The sequence below is a fragment of the Strongylocentrotus purpuratus genome, unplaced genomic scaffold (genome assembly GCF_000002235.5).
Source record: "Strongylocentrotus purpuratus isolate Spur 01 unplaced genomic scaffold, Spur_5.0 spur5_scaffold_5, whole genome shotgun sequence".
NCBI lineage: Eukaryota > Metazoa > Echinodermata > Echinoidea > Camarodonta > Strongylocentrotidae > Strongylocentrotus > Strongylocentrotus purpuratus.
The window spans coordinates 42,492,275-42,513,970 of NW_022145611.1; the positions used below are offsets into that span (position 1 = coordinate 42,492,275).

Here is a 21,696-nt window from a genome sequence, read left to right on the forward strand (position 1 = left end):
TTGTGCACATCATGTTCAACATGTGACGTCATACCTCAGCAGCGACCGTGGAGCTTTTCAGGTGCTTTGGCGGGGCTGTATCTAAGCCTTTTGTAATTGTTAATAATCATTACTTCGAACGTTTCCAAACATTTGCTTTTGATAACCTTGGCCAATCAAAGTTTCACCTTTGCAATAATGACATTAAAGTTAGTTTTTTAAACCAATAAACCTTCTCTTTAAGGCTTATTTTGTTTTTAAATGTTTTCAACACACATTTTGTCAGATTAATAAGTTTGCTACTGTGGCGAAGCGTGGATCCAGGCAATCATTGAGGGGGCACTGTGTTCTAACACATTGAATGAGATGTCAATGTATATGTCTTATTATGTTCCTCTCAAGCTCGTTTACCTCTCCTCTATTCTTTATTTCTCTTCCCTCTCCCTATCATTTTCGCAAATCAATCAGGGGCACAATCTTTCTGCTACGCTAATTCAACATGATTATGGACAAACAGGGATGCACTGTTAATATTTGCAATGTGAATGTTTGGTCATGTAATTAAAATGCGTTCAATTATTTACTTATTAAAGTAGGCAAATAATTTTTACGAAATGAAAGTGGGAAGTAATTTTGTGCAAAACAAGGATGATAAGTAGGCCTATATTCGACAGGTATAATTTTGTATAAATAGACCAAGCACTAGGAATAGAATCCCATAGCACTTCTTATTCACCTGAATATCTATCAGTTGAATACTAAGATGAAGAGAGCCTTTGCAACAAGCGTCTTGTTGACCTGTTTGGTTGCCGGGATACTCGGCAAGCCATTAACTAAGGAGTCAGAAAAGGTATCCATTGGGACACAGCTTCGTTTATAATTTAATGATTAAGATATACCTCTCGAATAAGAAAATGGAAATCAGTTATCAACTGTTTTCTAGATTTTTGTTTCTGTAAAACATTTTCGTGTGACACGATTCCTTTTTCTGGTTAGTTTTTAGAATTTGTCAAGTTTTAGCCCATTCTGTCGATGATCAACGTATGGCGCAAACAGTATTTTTAAACTATTTCCATGTTAAGATAATGTCCATGGCACACGAAGCGTCATTTCTATTGCGTTATTATCTACCATAATCGAACAGTCAACGACGCGACGTTTAAAATTGTGTATTCGCTAAAATAACGCGTTTACCTTTAACATTACAATGTTTTATGTTGCATTACAATGTTCTATGTTGCATCACGATCTAGGAACGTCCCATGAGGAAGGTGGAATTCAACGGACAAGTCGTTTACGTGCCCGTTCAAGAGAAATTGGCTGACCCGTTCTCAAGCAGGATAACTGGTGATGAACAGAAGACGGATATGATCCTGAACGAAGAACAGAAAGAATATATTCGACAGGAGAAAGAGGAACACAAAGATGGACGAACCAAGAGGAAGGCCGTGAGGGATGTTTTGAAAAGATGGACCAAAGTCGGTGGGGACGTCATTGTGCCATTCACCATGGATAGCCCAAGTAAGTTCGAGTTTCGACTAAGACACGTCTTAAACTAAACAACAACAAAAACAACAACAACAACTAAACCATTTATTTTCCATTTCTTAATTCCAATCCAAGTAACCTACCCCTACTTATATGGTGGCCATTGTCTTATCAAAAGCCCATCACACACTATACGATTCAACTGCGATTCTATTTTCGAAAAGCAAAAATCGCGAATACATTGTGAGATTTAAACATATCCGATCTTCAGGATAGAGGTTCATTGTGATATTACGAATGTTTAAAATTACAATCCTTGTGTGGAGTAAAGGACAGTTTAGCGTCTAATCGTAGACAATCGAATGGCAGGTCTGACGTCACTACGTGCCTGTGCCTGCAAGCTTGTAGAAACAAATGCGTACCTTCCTCGTTTGTAGATGGACCCACCCCCCAACAACAACCATAAAAAACAGGGGGAACGAGAAAAAAAATTCTAGCTCACAATTTTCAAAACGATCGCAAGCAATGTCGGAAACTAATCTAAGCGATTCTAATAGCCTTGCGAGTCACATTTTGAAATGTGTGAACAGAACAATCATATATTACGTAATCCAAACGTGATTGGTACGGGGTATGTAATGTCTTCTAGAGTTGATTTCTCGGAAGGTTTTGCAATCATGTTAACAGACCCTCAAAACACTATTGATCTAACGTGAGAAGTAATACGCAAGGTTCGGCATGCAGCTCAATGAAATTTGGACACCCCCCCCCCCCTCCCCTCCGACCATCCTCCCCCTATGTATCAGGATTATATATAATATTGCCTTCTCCTGATGTTTTTTGCATTGTGAAACTAAACATTATTAGTAACAACTTTGTATGCGGACATTCATTGTGCAATAGCGACTTTTTAGATGATTATGATATTGTATCACATTTTCAACCCAAATCATAAATTCTTTGCATATTTTGTTCATCATGATACTCGTTATAGCTGATGATATACCATATATCTACGAAGCAATGGATCATTGGTCGACTAAGACATGTGTGAAGTTTGAAACTTACTCTTCGGATCGTTCCTCAACACTGGGTCACAACCAGAGGCTTCGTTTCCATAAGGCGGATGGGTAAGAAGCGACATTTGCTTTTCTCTCTCACTAAACTGAACATAAGGGTGTCGATGGAGGATGCGAAAGGACGGGTCGAGTAGGATTTCTAATTGTATCCGGCATCAACAATGTATTGTTTTCTGATTGGTTGAAAGTGTGTCACATGATAAAAAATAAACACATTATTTTTCCAAGCCGTTAATATAACCTCAAATTAAAGTACTATTTACGACTGAGCAATTTTTTCAATTTTTTATTAAAATTGTAATATGTTAAAATGTTTTATTTTTATTTTTTTTAATCAACAATATTTGTTCTTTGAAGAAAAAAAAACAATAGATTTTTGAAGCAGGATTTAAAACAAATATACCCTGCCTTCTTTTCGAGCTCCTGGTTTAAACTATCAAAACAGTAGCCGCCTTCATTTCAATTTAGTTGGCAAATGTCTAGTTTATTTTTTTTTTTATTTTTTTTTTAATTTTTTTTATTTATTTATTTATTTTTTATTTTTTTTGGGGGGGGGGGCAAATAAAGTGCTTGTACCCTCATCGGCAATCGACAGTTTGAAGAAAAAAAATCAAAGTAACTTATGTTTTGCTTGTTGGCATTGATTTCCTTCAACTTTGTCGTCAATGTACTTTTCTTACAACTGGTGGCAGATTTTGATTTGATTTGATGTGATTTTATATTTATTTATTCCATTACATCAACATATTTACATTTACAATCTTATAACTTTAAATGTAAGGTGATGACATGGTGTATGCAAAAGCATAAGCTAGTCCGAGAAAATTCATGCAGTGCCTAATGTAGATTTCATTTTTCATCGGTGCTTTTTCTTGATGTCTTCATAATAAAACATGAAATCAACTCCGAAAAAATGGAGCATTCTCCCAAAGGTAATTAATACAAACTAAACAGACATTTTTTGTTGAAAATCGAGGAAAATATCAGACTTTTGACGACCTGTCCGAAATGAATACATTTCAGGTGCTGGTCATACGTCGGTAGGCAACCTACATACGAGATGCAACCACAGCCTATATCAATTGGATCTGGGTGTTTACAGGTAAATTACATGAAAAGGCGAATCCCGTACTTGCATGGGATTGTTTGGATATACAACGATACCCAAGTTACACCAACGAGACAGGCACAAGACCCACAACAGGCCAACTATTCAAAGGATAAAAAGTCATTTTCTTGAATGGTCAAAAATCGGTCGGTTTGGCGGTGTAACTGGGGTATGCTTCCTATTTTCATATTAGATAAATAACATATTACTAGAGCAAATACTGTAACTTAGGGGGGGGGGGGTTAGCCGGTGGGCTCGAGGATTGCAAAAAACATAAGTGGGACAATGATAGTTTTGCTCCCTTCTTCAAACTCAAGAGATGAAGCGGTTGAAAGGTTGTAAATAGAATAATAATAATAATAATAATAATAATCTACTCCAAATTTTTTAAATCGAAACTGCCCAACTGATCGTGAACCTGGCAGCCACTGAGCAGCGCCAGATCGACGTTGCTCTATCCATTATTGTTGAAGGCCAAACAAGATAGCAACAACTCCCATCTTTTAACGTCTTTTGGTATGACGCGGCCGGGGTTCGAACCCACTACCTCCCGGTTGTGAGGCGGACGCTCTACTGATTGAGCCAACACTGTATATAGCAAGGGCGGGGGGGGGGGGGGGTAGGTTTAGGGGCTACTTTCAAGTTTCGATGTATTTAATTTCCCTTCAGATTAAAAAAAAAAAAATCTAATCAGAAAGATACCGGTACAAATAATGAAATGCTGTCCGTTACTATTTTCCTATTGTAACCCTACTGTTATACGATATCAAGGAATAATTTTTAAACAAAATACCTACTTTAGATTAGAGCATATAAGAATAAAAGAAAAGGCAGGGTATGTAAGAAGAGAGAGAAGAAGAAGAAGAAGAAGAAGAAGAAGAAGAAGAAGAAGAAGAAGAAAGAGTATTAAAAAGTATATTTATCATGATCATGTATATTATATTAAATGTATACTAAAACAGGGCCCTTTGATTGTTAATTATATGTTGTTCCTATGTTCATATGTTGAAGCAAGATTGTTCATGTAAATATAAACAATTATCCTATATGGACACAATAAAGAAATGAAATGAAATGAAATGAAATGTTATGGGGTATCATTGAACTTGAAGACGCTCAAAGACATTATTTTGCACTTGTTTTCAGTTGGGAACCATCGCTCATGAGATCGGGCACGCAATGGGATTCCAACATGAGCAGTCGAGACCAGACCGCGACGACTATGTCGAAGTTTTTTGGACAAACATCGAGACAGATCAACAACACAATTTTGACAAGGAGTCACTTCAAGACGTTATGGCTAGCGAAGTAGTCAAATATGATCTCACATCTGTCATGCATTACGGAGCATACGTAAGTACATAGTCTCCGCATATTTACATGCATTTAAAAAAAATCTCCATCCTTTTATTACACAAAAGAATGATTTTGTGACTATAAACATTTAAAAAATAATTTGTATATATCGGTGACGTTCGAAAAACTTGTTTCTAGTTTACCTAAGTGCCTCCCGACGGCCAATAAGAACAATAGCTCGTAAGACCGTTTCGTGAAGCTTCAATTTCTCTGAGTTTGGGCAAGACTGATGGCCATTGGTCGACTGGCCGGATTTCCTAATAGTTGAATACTGCCTCGACTCTCCTTGGTTTTTCCGAGGTTCCTCAGATTGCAGCAGTTAAAGAGAATTTCTCCATGTCAAACTGGCCTGATTTTCATCGGATGCATCCGGACGCATCCGATGAAACGGCCACTATACAGTGTGAGTCAAAAAAAAGTTTACACCTAGAAAATTGCTAATTATTTAAAAAATCATCGATTTTAAAACAATTGGGGTTTGGGTATTAAATCGGTCTTTGCAGATCCAAATAACAACCCTAACAAAATTAATCATGCCACACATATCAAATACCAAATATTAAATATCAACGAACATTTGTGCGCGTGTGTGTGGGTGGGTGTGACTTTGTCCTTTGCAAAAAACATACATTCAATCCATTCTCTCACTCCGCTAATCCCAGCATAATACATACTGAAGGCATTACTTTGGCGCAAGTCGATTTTTGCACTCTCGCAAACAATGCCACCTATTCATCCAAGCGTCAACACATACCACACAAAAATGGTACCAAATGATTTGGGATAAAACACTCTTTCGTAAGACATATAACAGTTTAATGTTCATCGATGATTTTTTTAAATAATTAGCAATTTTCTAGGTGTAAACTTTTTTTTGACTCACACTGTATAAAACACTCTTTCATAAGATGTATAATAATTTACGTTAAGTTACGATAAAGCGCGCGTACATTGCGACCTTTGACTATTTTCATCGGACTTTTAATCGTTTTTTTCCCCCGAACGCATTCGCAGTGGCCGTTTCATCGGTGTCACGCCGATAGAAAGAGAATTTCTCCTGCTCTTGAGCAAGAGAATTTAATCGCCTATTTCTCTTCTTTTCATCGGCTATTCTATCGGCCTTTTCTCCTCTGTACTAGTCCGGCAGCCAAATGCAGATTATTGGCCTAACCTTGTTTTAGGGTCTATAGTTTTTTTTTCAATGGATTTTGATTGCCTAGACCTTCTATTTCAAGAATCCGATTGCTGACACTCTGTCAGCCTTGAGCAATTTAAGATATATGACGTCATACAAAATGGCCGCCAAAGTACATGATTTTCCTTTAAAAATGAATAATAAATATATAATAAGGATTTTTTCTACAATTTTTGGCAGCCAAATGTCTGTATCTCTCTAGGACCATCACTAACAAATTGTTTTGTGATGTTGCATGGCCATAGATGACCAGCTTATTTGCATATTTTGAAATAGCGCCCTCTATAAACATATTAATTTGAATAAAATATATGTGCCAGCCAAATGCCAATTTCTTAAATCTATGTCACGTTGAAATCATATTAAATGCTTTTTGGGGGCAACAATTGCAGTTGTGCTGCATAATCTTTCATCGTGTTTGGTACAAATTTAGATAGGGTAGGTGTGGGGAATGGAAGACCCTTAAGCACATTTGCATAATTTACATAAACATGAACAATGTTACACATACAGACATTTTTGTATTCCCTTTAGTATTTTTTCTCTTTATTTTGTAACGAAATTGTTGTCATGATGTAACTGATTAATAAGATAACATTGATTAATGACGTCATCACCAAAGGTCTCTCATTACCTACATGTGTAGGTAATAAGGGACAGTTACAAATCAAGACATTTTAAATACAATTTGAATGAAAATGGGATTGTTATAGTTAGTTCAAACATTTTTTGAAAGAGATATATGGAGCCAATGAACTTACTGAAATTTTGAAACGATTTTAAAACAATGTGGCCCAAAATATTTCTGTAGTTTTTGTTTACAGTAATAAAGGTGTTCTCAATTATGTTAAAATACTTTCAGAATAATGTTCTGGCAATATGACTTTTACATTGATCAAACTCACAGCAAAGAAACAACTTCTTAAAATTGAATTCATTCAAATTAGAATGGTGACACGTACGACCAAATATGTTTCATGATAGTGCCTTTCAACATGAAATGGACAACTGGGGAGAAGTAGGCCCCCATCTTGGACCTGGTGTCCCCAATTACCTACACACATTTCTGATCAGACACCATTCATTATGTGAATTGCAACACCCATTCACAACATACAATGGCCATAAGCTTTCTGTGATGGTTGGCACATTTCATAAACTTCCTTTTAAAACTAATTTTTAAGAGCCACCCCTAAATATCTGCATACACCACAAAATTCAGTGAAAATTGTGTTTTTATATCAGAGCAAATTTTTACGATCAAAATTGCTAATATCTTGGTCAATTTTGCCAATTTTCTCGGAGAGAGAACGCATTGTAGTCTTCGAAATGAATTGGATATATGCAGAAGTGTTGTTTAAGGCCACGTATGTCGCTATATCAATATTGGAGCCAACACGGACAGACAGTAATGGGTTCAAGCTTGGTGGTCTCCAATTCCCTACACCTACCCTACATATGTCAAGAAAAAAAAATGGCTAAGAAAGAATTCATTTTTCATCAAATCGGTGAGAAGTGGTTTTACGGCACACATTATTATTCAATTGATAGGCTTTATTTAGACCAGCATTGCTCCAACGTCAGTGAATGTGGATAAAGCAGTTGACATCTATACTAGAGAGATGCATGAATTTCAAAAGATATTACCTGGTGGATTCTATGACACAATTTCCAAGAAAGTTCAAACCATGGCTGCCATGAAGAAGTCAATGTTGGGATACGAAAATCTATGAAAAGTTGATCTACTCCAGAGTAATTGGACTGCAGACAAGTTCAAGAGAGGTGAATATCAAGGACATTTTGTCATAAGAGCTTTCACCAGTCCCAACAGCACTTTTTGATGATTCTGGAAACGAGCACTCCCATGTCAAAGACGGACTTATAGAATTTGACAAAAGTTGAGATGTCAGCCAGGCATGAGACACTGGAACAACCTTGTACAGTCATTGATGGTTGTGCTCTGCTGTGGATGAAAATCTGATGATTTTTGCTTGGTGTTTGACAGATTCGAGAGTATCTAGAAGTCATAACGGGTCGAGAGTCTTCCAACTGAGTCCCGCGTCACTGCTGCCCTCCAAGAAACTATCTCTTACTATTCGTCGTCGTCGTCGTTGTCATATAGATCATGGCTCACCATTGTGACCCGTTTGATGAGACCTTTTGATCGGCATCTGTCTCCTGCAATCCGGTAGAGTGTCTTTAGTATTTAGAGGGTGGCTAGTGATTTCCCGAAGGTCGTCAGTCCATCTGAGCTTGAGTCTTCCTTTGTTACGTGTTCCTTCAAAGGTACCTTGAATGATAATTTGTCAAGGTTGTCTCCTGATCTTCTGCTAACGTGACCAAACTATTGTAGCTTGTACCGTCAATCCATAGTAGCAAGTGGCGGTTGATCTCTGATGATGGACATTAATTGTGTCCATTGGTGTTGTAATCTCTTCATGATATCCCAAGTAGCTTCCTCCAACACCACATTTCAAAGGCAGATATTGCCGAGCTTCCACCCTCCTTGACAATCATTGACCCAAGAACATTATATAAACTTGTCCACTTGATCAACTTCTTCTCCATCAACCACCATGCTCTGTTGCATGTAGTTAATTTCCACCAATCATGATCTAGGTCTTTTTCCCATTGAGGTAGGGTCCAAATTATTCACTTGCATCCTTCACTCTTTTTTAAAGAGTTCTAGTAGTTCTTCTGATGTTCTTGTTATAAGTGTTGTCAGTGGCATACTGAGCAAAAACACTTAGAGGGGCAGAAAAACAATCTGCATCACCACCACTCATACATGTTACATGCAGGCCCCGCAGAACTTTTTTAAAATCGGGGTGGGGGGGGGGGGGTGAAGTATTTACGATCAGGAAGAGAGGAGCGCAAATTGGCGTGGTGTTCAAGGGGCACAGCCCCTGGAAGCTCAAGGGTTTCAGGCATTTATTAACTGTAAGATGAACATATTTTGATACCTCATTTCACCTCGGGTCACTTTCTTTCTTTCTTTCTAGTTCTCTTCAACATACTTTATACAAAAAGTGAGGGGGCTCGAGTCCCCTGAGCCCCGCTGTTCTGCGGACCCTGACATGTAGGCTTTTAAATAAGCATATTTTTTGCTTGACTGTGAATTTAGGATTTGTCATTTTCCAACATACGCTTAACAAATAATAATTTACTAAAAAGTGAGAAAAAACCCAGGAAAATCATGTCATTTCAGCAACATTTGTAAATCACTGGTATCGAATATATAGAAAAAACAGTTTGAATTTTGTTTGGGGGTTTAACTGTCCCCAACCCCCCCCCCCAACCCTTCCCCATCAATACGCCAGAGAGTGTTGTATTGTCGGCGTATCTTAGGTTGGTGATCGTTCGTCCACCAACAGAAACTTGACCATAAAATGCCTTTCTCATAATGAATACAGCATAGATGGTGATAGGATGCAGCCTTGACGGACAAGTTGACCAATAGTGAACCTTTCGGTGTAGCCATTCTCTGTTCTTACTGTTGCTTCTAGGTATTGGTAGAGCGACTGGATGAGTTGAATTATATATGCTGGAAAGCCCATCCAGCTCATAATCTTCCATAGGCGTTTATGTTGTACGCAGTCAAAAGCTTTGGAAAGATCAATAAAGCTAGGGAGAGAAGTTGTTGAAACGTGTCTCTAGTGTTGCTAACTTCACTATCTTTTCATGACAACAAACTACAGTTGATCGACATCGTAATTATATGCGCGAGTCTGCAGGATGATTGGGTGCTCAGAAATAGGCAAAAGCACAAGCAGGCCTTTACCGTCAAGATGAGGTTCCTGTTGAAGTGATTCCAGGCAGTGATGTCATGGCAAGGAAAGGTCTGTCCACAACATAGTTATGATGAAGCAGGCAACATCGAAGTACAGCAAGCGATTTGAATTGATGCTAATGAGAAGATGTATGTTAGGGTCCTAGTGGATGACACAGACGTCTACGTACTACTTTTGCATCGATCATTATCTACATGACGGACTTATAAAACGCCAATGACCATGGAGACGCCCCTTCACAAATTGAACTGTTATTGATGTTCCTGCTAATGTAGACAAGTTAGGAGATATCATTCCATCGATGTTGGCAGGACATGCGTTGACGGGATGCGACACTCTTGGGGCATACTTTGGCATTGGATAGGGTACAATGCTGAAAGTGATGAAGCAGAAGATTCGACTCCCTTAGGACTCAGTTGGCAATGTTGATGCAGCATGGTCTTATGTCATCACTCAACCTACTCAATGCTTTGCTTCATGTTATGGACAGTCAACAACCAACTGAATGTCAGAGGCTCGTATCAACGTGTGGCTATCAAGGGTCCGAAGACTAGGAGCTCCAAATACCCCCAAACCTTGCCTCACTACCTCAAACTACCTCAAGCGTTTGTAGAAAATGTTATTAAAAGAGAGCTCATTTGCAAACATGCGTGTGGAAGCACGCATTACAGTCACGACCTCACTTTGCAGAATTAAGTGTTAAATGACACCCTCTTCCGCATGGAATATTTTAGGGCTCCCAACACTTTAGAGGGCTTTTAAACAAATTTCAAGATTTTGAAGCAAACTTATAAACGGATATAGTCCTGTATCGTATCGGTAGTTCGTAATTTGTAGGTTAATTAAAAAGAATCTAGTACCTTAGAATACAAATCTAGTTTCTTAACGCTGTCACTGAAAATGGGCATTTATAACCATATGCCACCTCATATCTATGGGACAGAGAACATAAAATTCAACCATGTTTTCTTCGAGTATAAAATTACAAAATAAAAATAAATGTGCAGCACAATTTTTACTCACTGTATCCAGTGCATCTGACTCATGACATATGATAATCTCATGTTAGAAATTGGTATTTGGCCATCATTTTGAACTATTCAAGTTAATGTGTCTATAGAGGGCGCCATTCCGAATTATGCAAATTTGCATATCATTTGTGATCATACAGCATCGCAATTTTTATTTAGTGATGATTCTAGAAAAAAATTAAGATATTTGACTGCCATTTAATGTAGTAAAATGCTGTTAAAACTTTTTATATCATTAATTTTGGTTTAAAAGGGGATTTTGGCGGCCATTTTGTATGACGTCACATATCTCAAATTGCTCAATGCTGACAGAGTGTCAGCAATCGAATTCTTCAAATTGATGGTCTAAGGAACTATAATCCGAAGAAAAAAAAACTATAGACCCTAAAACAAGGTATATCGAGATGGCTGCCGGACTATACCATTCATAGTGGCCGTTTCATCGGTGTCATCGGTCGACTGGCCGAATTTCTTAATAGTTGAAAACTGCTGCAATCTGTGGAACCTCGGAAAACAAAGGAGATTTGAAGCGAGCATCGACTCTCCTTGGTAAAATCATGGACCTACCACTGCTCTTATATTTTGGAGCCTGCAAGCGGGTTATATTGGGGGGGGGGGGTACCCGTACTTGAGCATACGTTGGTGTGTCTGGTACTGGGTCTCTGGGAGGCCTTATGGGGGCATCGTCAGAGGTGAACAAGAGAACACAGATATCGAGTGGGGGAAGAGTGGGGAAGGGTGTTTATTAGGAAGTGGTCCTTTTTCATATATTGACCTCCCACTTTCTCTTTCTCTCATCATCTCTGTATCTTTGTTTTGTTTTTTGTTTATTTCACCATTCAATTTGGGACATAATATTGGGACCTAGGGGTGAGGGTGCTAAGAAGCTTCTCCTCCCATCAAGTAGGTGATATAGGGGGCTGCAGCTTAGAGAGAAAGGGCACCTTAAAGGCGTGATAATTTGTCCACCTTTTCGCATGCTTGTCGGTATTTTAAAAGAAAAAGGCATCCTTCAGCACCTCAATGAAAGAGTCGCTTCAAGATAGCCTATATGCCCTTTTCCAAAAGCACTGGTGAATTCCGGCTACTAATTGACATATTTGGTAAATTATTATATCTATCCGGACTGGATAAATATAGCGTAGTCCCATATACAACTTTCTGTTTAGAGTGCTTGTAACTCTACCAAGACTGGGCCAAACTTCCTATCATTTTGATGATTCCAGAACCTTGGTGTACACACTAATACCTGCTTGATGATCAATCTTTTTTGATCGATTCCACAACGCTTCTTTCACAATGCATTCGCATGACCAGAACTGGTCTATTCCTTTAAAATGGGTAGTACAACTTGAAATCAAAATGTAAATGTAAAATACACCTGTATTGGTAGATTCAAAACATCTTAAAGACTATACTCCGGGTTAATATCAATCATTTATATCGCCACACAGGGATTCGCCATCAATGAAAACATACCGACGTTGGTAACAAAGCGACCATTCGACATGCAGTACATCGGTCAAAGGTCTGGTCTCAGTTTCTACGATGTCAAATTAGCAAACTATATCTACAACTGTAATTTTACTTGTGACCCCCTTCTGGACTGCGCCAACGAAGGCTTTGTAGACAAAACATGCACATGTCAATGCCCCCCTGCTTGGACGGGGGCGCTCTGCAACGAAAACTCAAATGTACCCGAAACAAGTGAGTTGCGTAATACTATTTAGTAGTACGCTGGGTACAGTTTTGCCTTTTGCCGAGGGAGAGGGGGAGGGTGGAGGGGGAAGAGGGGGTGGGGGGGGGCGGTGACGCATTTTACCCGTTTATCAAATCTCAGTTGTCTAAATTAAGCAACAACAATAACAATACAGATGACAATAACAGAAACAACAACAAAATGATTTATCAAAGACGGGTGTTATTTTCTCATCTTATAATTAAATAAGCCAAAATTATGTAAGGCTATTTAGGAAAGATATTCAGGCACCTAATAATATGCCTGAATTTGGAATTAAAACTAAAGAACAAAAACTGAACATTAGCCTTCTCGCCTCGTAATTATCTTCATTATGTTGCTCGGGCCAGCAATATTACAAAAGAATAACGTTATGGGCCACTGGATATTACATACCCATGCTTCACCTGGGGTGGGGTGGGGAGGGGGGGGGGATGGAATATTTTCACAATAATCTCCCCACTCATGGATAAGTTTTATACTTTTTTATTCTTATTTGATGTAATGATGATTTTGCTTGTTTCAATTCAAAAGTGATGACAGATAATTCGAGCGAGCGAATCGAACTAGTAGATATTGATGCTTTTATTCCCATCAGCAGACATTTATACAGGATTATGAGTCCACTTAATATCAACATAAAGAGAACTTATATTGTCATTAAAGTCTTTAAAACAAATCATTAGTCGATGACCAGGCATTTGTTCCTGCAACAATTATTTCCGGATTTATTGACAGGTTTAGAGTAAGGTTTACCCTGTTGGGTCCAAGGTTGACGTGAAAAATTCGGGTAGTTTAGGAAATTGACGCGGATCAAATGTCGTCCAAACGATTAGTCTTCATTATATACATCACTTAAGAAATCCAGCCATCTGATTGGTCGAAATTGGAGTAATGATTCTGGCCGTTCACGTAAAAAAACGAAAATGCCCAAACCGGTTAATAGTCCAAGAGTGAGATCCCTCAAAATTCCAGTTACCATGCAAATAGTTAAATTTTGCTGCGATACCCATTGGTTAACGTGTTAAATTGTTCTTTGAGCGTGCGCGGATACCATCAAGTGCTTTTTGTATGCGATTCCCAACTGATCAAAAATTTCGTCAATTTTCCAGCAAAGATAAATAGACAGTTTCTCAGATTTTCCGTGATGTTTTAACCACTCTTTTCGAGAACTTGCACCTCTTGCCATGGCACAGAGGCGCGCCTGGGTGTAAGCGCGTTCTCTTGAGGCTATAAAAAGCCAAGCCTCTCGAAGCAGCTGGTATCTCTATACTAATTATAGCGGAGTGGTATCTTCACTTCTATCCTTCGTGTTAACCAACCCCTGCATATACATGTACATGAATGTTTCACCATGGGCCATCATATAGCTCCGGTTGTCTCATTTTCGCTCGCTGGACCATTGCCAGCACAAAAGTAGCTAGTTCGACGTCGCTACCAAACTAGAATGTTCCACTATGTTGCAGGGTGTCTGCCATTGGGTATGATTTGTGAACCGGGTGTGCGGAAATGGTGTGTTGGGGAGGGGAAGTGAGAGTGTTCGTGTGTGGTAATTGCATGTGTGTCAACAATTAAAGACTAATAAATGACAGATGGCTAATCATAATTGTCTACATCACAGTCCACATATAAATGTGCCTTAAACGTATATAGCAGACGGCAATCGGCGGATCAGACAACACGTGATAGTGATTTTGTATGTGAGATTGCTTTGCTAAATATAAAATACAATAGTATGTGTGTGTGTGTGTGTGTGTGTATTGGGTTTTTACAGACGTGTATCAATCAGATTTGATTATTTACGTCTGGGGACCGACCTTTAAACGTCACCATCCGAAAGACATGACTCAGCTTTGAACTTGCGTTCTTGGCTGAATCAGTTTGTAACTTCCACTGTTAGCTGGATTACAGGCGCACGCAACAACGCCTAGTTATACCTTTTCCATATCTTCAAACTATCATTAATATCTGATAATTAAACAGTTAGTAAAATAAACTTACCAAACTACATAATACAATGAAATACTTGACTGAAAGTAGGGGAGTTTGGTGTGTTGCACAATTGCACCCCTCTGTAAATAATCGAGTAGTCCATGGCGTTCATGAATATTCATGTTTTTTTGCTTACCTCGGCAAAATGTTTGCCTATACTAAATGGACAAATTACGGTGGGAGGGGGGGGGGGGTGGCTGAAATGGACATAATGAATCAATCAGAACTGATCTATGATACTTCATTCTTCGGGCGATTGACCTATAACCTTACAATCGCGTGCTAAATTGCGTCCAAAGCTATATAGGCAATGGCGAGCTGTCGACCTATTTTGATCAAATTACGGTGGGTAAACTTTCAAAAGTCAATGGGACATGAGGGTTCCAGTGAAAGAACTAGTGTCAACGTACGTCGGGTGGATGTGCTTTTCGTTGAAACAAAAAAATAATTTTTAACGATTTTTTTTTTTTTTTTTTTTTTTGGGGGGGGGGGGGGTAAAAGTCCATAAGCTAACATGTTAGGCTGCTGGACTCTGACGATCGGGGGCGTTGTCCAATGAGACTAATCGAAGCTATATGTATCCTTTTCTATAAAATTGTATTAATCAAACCCCGACCATGATGCGTCATATTATATTATGTCAACTTAACATTCTCTTTCTCTCTGCTTGTTCGAAAAGGAATATACTGTTTTTATTTTTCTCTCTCTCCCTCTCTTTCAAAGTTACTGAGATCACCAGAACTGAGCCATCTGGGGAGATCACATCCCCTGACTATGAATCTGGACAGTACCCCATAAACTCAGCCAGCATGATTTATATGGTTGTGAGTTAAACTATCTCTGCTTTCTTCCTGCCCACCAACCCGACTTTAAACTGTCTCCAAACTGACCGATTCCTGGCCATTTGTAAAAATGTAATATTTTGTGTGGTATGTTGTCTATTATTCAGATGGTATAGAAGAATTATTTAGAAAAGAGGCACTTTATACAGATCACGGTAGAGTATAACATGTAATGAGGAGTTATAATTTCCACTCTTTATTTTCTAAAACAAAATTATCCTGAAGGAATTTAAGCATATTTACTGTTTATGTGGCAACGCTGGAAATATTACAACTAAATTGTTGAAAGCTAGCCTTGTCTTTAATTTCAAAGGGCGAACCTGGAGCTACGATTACATTAACGTTTGACGCATTCGATATAGCAGATCCAGGCAGTCATGGGTGTTGGGACTACGTTCAGGTCAACAGTGATGACCCGCGATACGGAGGAGAGAAGTATTGTGGAAACCAAATACCAGCCCCAATCGTAGCAAAAGATAACATTATGATCTGGTTCTACTCCAACGGAGTAAATACCGACAAGGGATTCAGGGCCCATTTTACCATTGATCGACCACTAACCGAAGCACCTGTCGTAACTACCAAAGCACCAACCACACCTGTAGTAACTACCGAAGCACCAACCACACCTGTAGTAACTACCAATGCACCAACCGAAGCACCAACCACACCTGTCGTAACTACCAAAGCACCAACAAGTGAAGGTATACCAAAGACTTCTTGTTCTCTTTTCATCATGGATGCTGAAACTTGTCAATTATAGAGAGTATAATAGGTACACCCTCTTAGACCGGTCAGATATGACGCGGTAAACCGTCGGAAAAAACGAAGGAAAGAACGCCGCGTTAGAAAAGAATGAATGGCAACTGCGAGCTACAAACGTGATAAAATTGTCCCACGCGTATTCACTGAGCTCTGTGTTAAAAGAAAAAGGAAATTTGAAGCTTATTACACTATTACACGCCATTATGATTTTTTTTTAATTGCCGCGATTTCCGCTGCATATCTGAACGAGGCTTCAGAATTCTAGATACTGGATTATCTTCCTATTTATGAAGAATAACAATTCTACTGAATTGCTTCCTGGGCTTTCCAAAATGGTCTTTAAAATGTAAATCCTGAAATACAAGTACATATACTCTGTATAGCGTGCTTGAGCCCAGGTATGTGTCGGTACACACATTCAAAAATTACATTGGGAAATGCCTGTGCCAAACAAATCATGTGTACCACTAGATTGCTGACAAATCGTTGCTTTCTGATCATTTATTTCAATATTTGATCAGGTAATCTAAAATAGAGAATGGAGCTCACTAATAGTGTGTGCCAGTTTGAAATCGAATGACAAGGAACTATTATTTTCACACTGCTATTAAAAACCGAAAGATTATTAGCCAATCAGGATAAGGTAATTTTGTGTTTGGTGTGATGTCGGTGTGATTATATATATGTGTGTTCGTATATTTATTTATATATAAATGTGAAGCATATTATTGACATCATCATCATTATCATTAATATAATTATTATATTATCATTTGTATTTTTATTATTATTATTATTGTTGTTTTTCTTGTTGTTATCATTATTATGGAAATATTTGAGGCGGTTGGGCAATCCGACACTAAATGTATTCCCATACATCCACACAGTGATGGATCCAGGGGGACAATTTTACCCTTTTTGGGAGATGGGCCCCTTCCCTGGCGCTCAAGGGGGGGGGGGGAGTGCGTTTTTTTCAAATTCTCGAGAGCCTTCCCCCCCCCCCAACCCATTGTGTGAATTGTCTGGAGCAAAAAAAAAAAAAAAAAAAAAAAAAATGTGCTCCTTACCCCCCCCCCCCCCCCCCCCCCCGCGCGCTTATTATTCATCGGCTGGCTGTATCGCCGCTAAATATTTTCTCACGAATTGGGCACCCTCCCCTGGCGCTCAAGGGGGGGGTGCGTTTTTTTCAAATTCTCGAGAGCCCCCCCCCCCCACCCATTGTGTGAATTGTCGGCTGGACCCGCCCCTGCATCCACAGCCCTGTCTTATGAAACATTTACGATTAATCGTAAGTCATCCAATCAATCATTAGCTTTCACAAATCTTTCTCTTTAATACAGAGCAGCGATCGGTTTGAATCACATGCAATTGTTTATAAGGCGAGGCACAGAAGTACATTTATACAATTACCATCGTTCATTTTCATTTTCCCCTCAGCGCCACTAAGTACCTTAACTTCCCCAAACTACCCGAATGCTTACAATGCCCGGGAAAAGAAAGTCTACCGCCTAACTACTGATGTAGGCAAAAAGATTTATCTAAAGATCGATGAAATGGAGATTCAGGAGGGCAGAAATAGATGTAACTATGACGCCCTTATCGTCAATCTCGGAGGTACTGACGAGGTTTTGAAAACACGGTAAATAAATCAATTTTAAATGCATTAAAGAATAATGATTGTCTCGCAAAATAAATGTTAGTCTAATTTGATTCGAGTCGGTTGGATTTTCTCGATATTAGAAATAACATAATATATGCAATATTTTATCAAAATGTAAAATCACTTCCCTTCCTCACTTAAATATGTAATAATGATATAATGGCAAAGTTGAATTGAGAGGGGCATTGTGCAATGATATAACGTATGACATCGTATTTTGGTGGTATATTTCAGACTGTGTGGAACCAGGACTAACGTTGGTCCATTCGAATCCTTGTCGAACAAAATGAAGCTGATATTCATCACCGATGGATCCGAAGAGAGGAGAGGCTTCAAGGTATCGTACAAGAGTATCACAGAATCCACATGCGGTGGAACCTTCGGTGGGGAGTCCGGTATAGTCGAGTCACTCAACTACCCCATACACTACCCCAACCAGATAGTCTGTGATTACGTCATTCAGGTAGATCCTGGAAAGGTCATTAGGTTGACATTCAATGATTTGGACGTGGAATATGGACCTAATTATCTTTGCCAGTATGACTGCCTAAAGGTGATTCAACTGAACCAAAATGACCAAGAAGAGACTCTATTGAGGTATGTAACTTACGTACAAACAAAATAGCTAACGAACGAGCTGTATAACTAACTAAACGAATTAGCTCTCTAACGCGCTAACTAACGAACGAACTAACTTCAGTAGCGTATCGAGGGAATCTAACCACACGGAAAACTACTCCCACCCCTCCCTCTCGTACACTTACCTTTCGGACAACTTCTCCCACCCCTCCCACCCTCTCGGAGATTAACTACTCTGGCAACTACTCCTACCCCTCCCTCTCGGACACTAACCACTCGGACAACTACTCCCACCCCTCCCTCTCGGACACGAACCACTCGGACAACTACTCCCATCCACCCCTCCCTCTCGGACACTTACCAGTCGGACAATTACTCCCACCCCTCCCTCCCTCTCGGACACTAACCACTCGGACAACAACTCCCACCCAGGCCCGGATCCAGGATTTCTTAGGGGGGGGCAATTTTTTTTTTTTTTTTTTTTTTTTTTTTTGGGGGGGGGGGGGGGAGGGTAGACCAACTCTTACATGCAGGCCCCGCTGAGCGTTTCTGGGGGGGGGGGGGGTGGGTCAAGGGGCGCAGCCCTCAGAAGCTCAGGGGTTTGGGGCAATAAATTAAGGTCAGATGAGCATATTTTGATACCTTATTTGTGACACTGGCAGGACACAAAATGGTGTTGGGTCCAGGGGGCGGAGCCCCGAGAAGCTCAAGGGTTTTATACATTAAATCATCGTCAAATGAGCATATTTAAACCTTATTTGTGACACTGGCAGGTCATTAATTGGCGTGGGGTCCAAGGGGCGGAGCTCCCGGAAGCTCAGGGGTTTTGGGCAATAAATTACGGTCAGATGAGCATATTTTAATATTTTATTTGTGACAATGACAGGAAACAAATTGGTGTTGGGTCCAGGGGGCAGAGCCCTCAGAAGCCCACAGGTTTTATACATCAAATTATCGTCAGATGAGCATAATTTTATACCTTATTTGTGACACTGGCAGGTCACGAATTGGCGTGATGTCCAGGAGGCGGAGCCCCAGAAGCTCAGTGGTTTTATACATTAAATTATCGTCAGATGTGCATATTTTATACCTTATTTGTGACACTGGCAGGTCATGAATCGGCGTGGGGTCCAGGGGCGGAGTCCCCGGAAGCTCAGCGGTTCTTGGCAATAAATTACGGTCAGATGAGCATTTTTTTATACCTTATTTGTGGTACAAGCAGGACACAAATTGGTGTTGGGTCCAGAAGTTCAGGGGTTTTATACATTAAATTATCGTCAGATGAGCATATTTAAACAATATTTGTGACACTGGCAGGTCATGAATTGGCGTGGGGTCCAGGGCGCGGAGCTCTCGGAAGCTCAGGGGTTTGGGGCAATAATTTATTGTCAGATGAGCATATTTTTGTACCCTATTTGTGACACTGGCAGGACACTAATTGGCGTGGGAGCCAGGGGGCAGAGCCCCCTAAAGCTCAAGGGTTTAAGGCATTTTATAACGGTCAGACAAGCATGCAGGGCCCCGCCTTAGGGCCCCTGGTGGGGTCGAGACATGGAGCCCCGGAAATTTAGGGGTTTTAGGCATTTAATTACGGTCAGATGAGCATATTCTTAAACCTTATTTGTGACACTGGCAGGTCACTTATTGGCGTTGGGTCCCCCCGGTCCCCCCCCCCCCTGGATCCGCCACTGCCGCCACTGCACCCACCCCTCCCTCTCCGACATTTATCACTCAGACAACTACTCTCACCCTTCCCTCTCAGACACTTACCACTCGGACAACTATTCCCACCCCTCCGTCTCGGACACTAACCACTAGGACAATTACACCCACCCCTCCGTCTCGGACACTAACCACTAGGACAATTACACCCAACCCTACCTCCGTTTCGGACACTAACTACTCGGACGAATCCCGTATACAATTGATACCTCACTCATACCACCAGACCGATTCCAAACCTAATGTAATTGTTGGTTCGGTCTGTTGTCGATCTGGGGTGTTTCATCAAGCCTTAAGTATTTTTTCTCAAATCGGAATCATTTTTCGTTGATGAACCATCCTCATGGTGTCGGTTTCGTTCGTATTACTGAGGTACGAATTTACCAGAAGTCTTGAGATCAATCCAGATAGATCCGGATTAATTACGACTTTATATATTTTTATTCAAGACCCATATTCTCATCTTTTGATTGGTGCCATGATAGTCATAAATAATCACTGTCAACTGATCGAGAACAGATTTATACGTCATAAAAATTGTAATTGAATTTCGATAATGAGCTCCACAAAGTAGTACACTCTATTTTATATTATTCTATATTTATGATGCAGCCTGGACGGGACGTCTCCACCATTGCCAATTGTGTCTCGGACCAACCAGCTCACTCTTCGCTTATCATCTGATGCGTATGTTGGAGGCAAAGGTTTCCAGGTTTCATATCTTGCTATCTAATTCCTCAGTCACATCTTCAAATCGACTCCAAATTGACTCTAAACCGACCGGTTTTTACTCCATCATTATGACCATGCGGTCGGTATGTTCTCAGTGAGGAGTCGGTCTCGCTGGTGTGACTATAGGCTATTGATAAACATGGACATAATAACGAGCAGACTTTCATCATTTCTTCTTAACTTTTGAACGATTAATTGTTTAAGCTAAATTATATTTGAAATTCTATTCTGTAATACCTTATGAGGGCATTTAGATATTTTAGAAGAAGAGAATATTGCTAATATAAAGGGGGTTGATCCTTCATTATAACATTAGTCTGAGTGGAAGAGGAAGTATTGAACAAAATGACACAAATATAGTATTAAAAAAAAAAAAGCTTTAAATCTTTTTAAAGGTCAAGGACAAATAATTATCATGAAGAAACTCCGAGCGGAAATTCAGCCATGTTTGATATCATAAACGGAGACAAATCCCTAGATTTATTGTGTAAATCATTTTCAAATTTATTTACATACCAATACTAAATTCGTGATGGAACACATATATTTCACATGGTGTTTTAAAGATAACATATTGTTATACCCTCTTATGTGAAATATAATCACTCTATCATAAAATTAAGAATGATAATAATGTTG

General features: G+C 39.5%; 1 protein-coding gene across 1 annotated transcript; it reads left to right on the plus strand.

Moving 5' to 3' along the window:
- Positions 1 to 677: 677 nt before the first annotated feature.
- Positions 678 to 21,408, plus strand: LOC105446238 (protein SpAN-like). The gene is made up of 11 exons (XM_030999719.1): positions 678 to 829; positions 1,233 to 1,500; positions 2,462 to 2,597; positions 3,570 to 3,648; positions 4,801 to 5,007; positions 12,482 to 12,734; positions 15,481 to 15,581; positions 15,913 to 16,303; positions 17,802 to 18,003; positions 18,259 to 18,621; positions 20,938 to 21,408. The coding sequence occupies exons 1-11, from the start codon at positions 743 to 745 to the stop codon at positions 21,056 to 21,058; spliced, it is 2,208 nt and encodes a 735-aa protein (XP_030855579.1). The 5' UTR covers positions 678 to 742; the 3' UTR covers positions 21,059 to 21,408.
- Positions 21,409 to 21,696: the final 288 nt, after the last annotated feature.

What these genes read in the sequence shown, in the direction of transcription:
- LOC105446238 (XM_030999719.1), top strand. Translation starts at nt 743, where the DNA reads ATGAAGAGAGCCTTTGCAACAAGCGTCTTGTTGACCTGTTTGGTTGCC. An exon ending in ATTCACCATGGATAGCCCAA is followed by an intron (nt 1,501 to 2,461) that starts GTAAGTTCGAGT and finishes TACTCGTTATAG; the next exon opens with CTGATGATATACCATATATC. An exon ending in CAAGAAGAGACTCTATTGAG is followed by an intron (nt 18,622 to 20,937) that starts GTATGTAACTTA and finishes TTTATGATGCAG; the next exon opens with CCTGGACGGGACGTCTCCAC.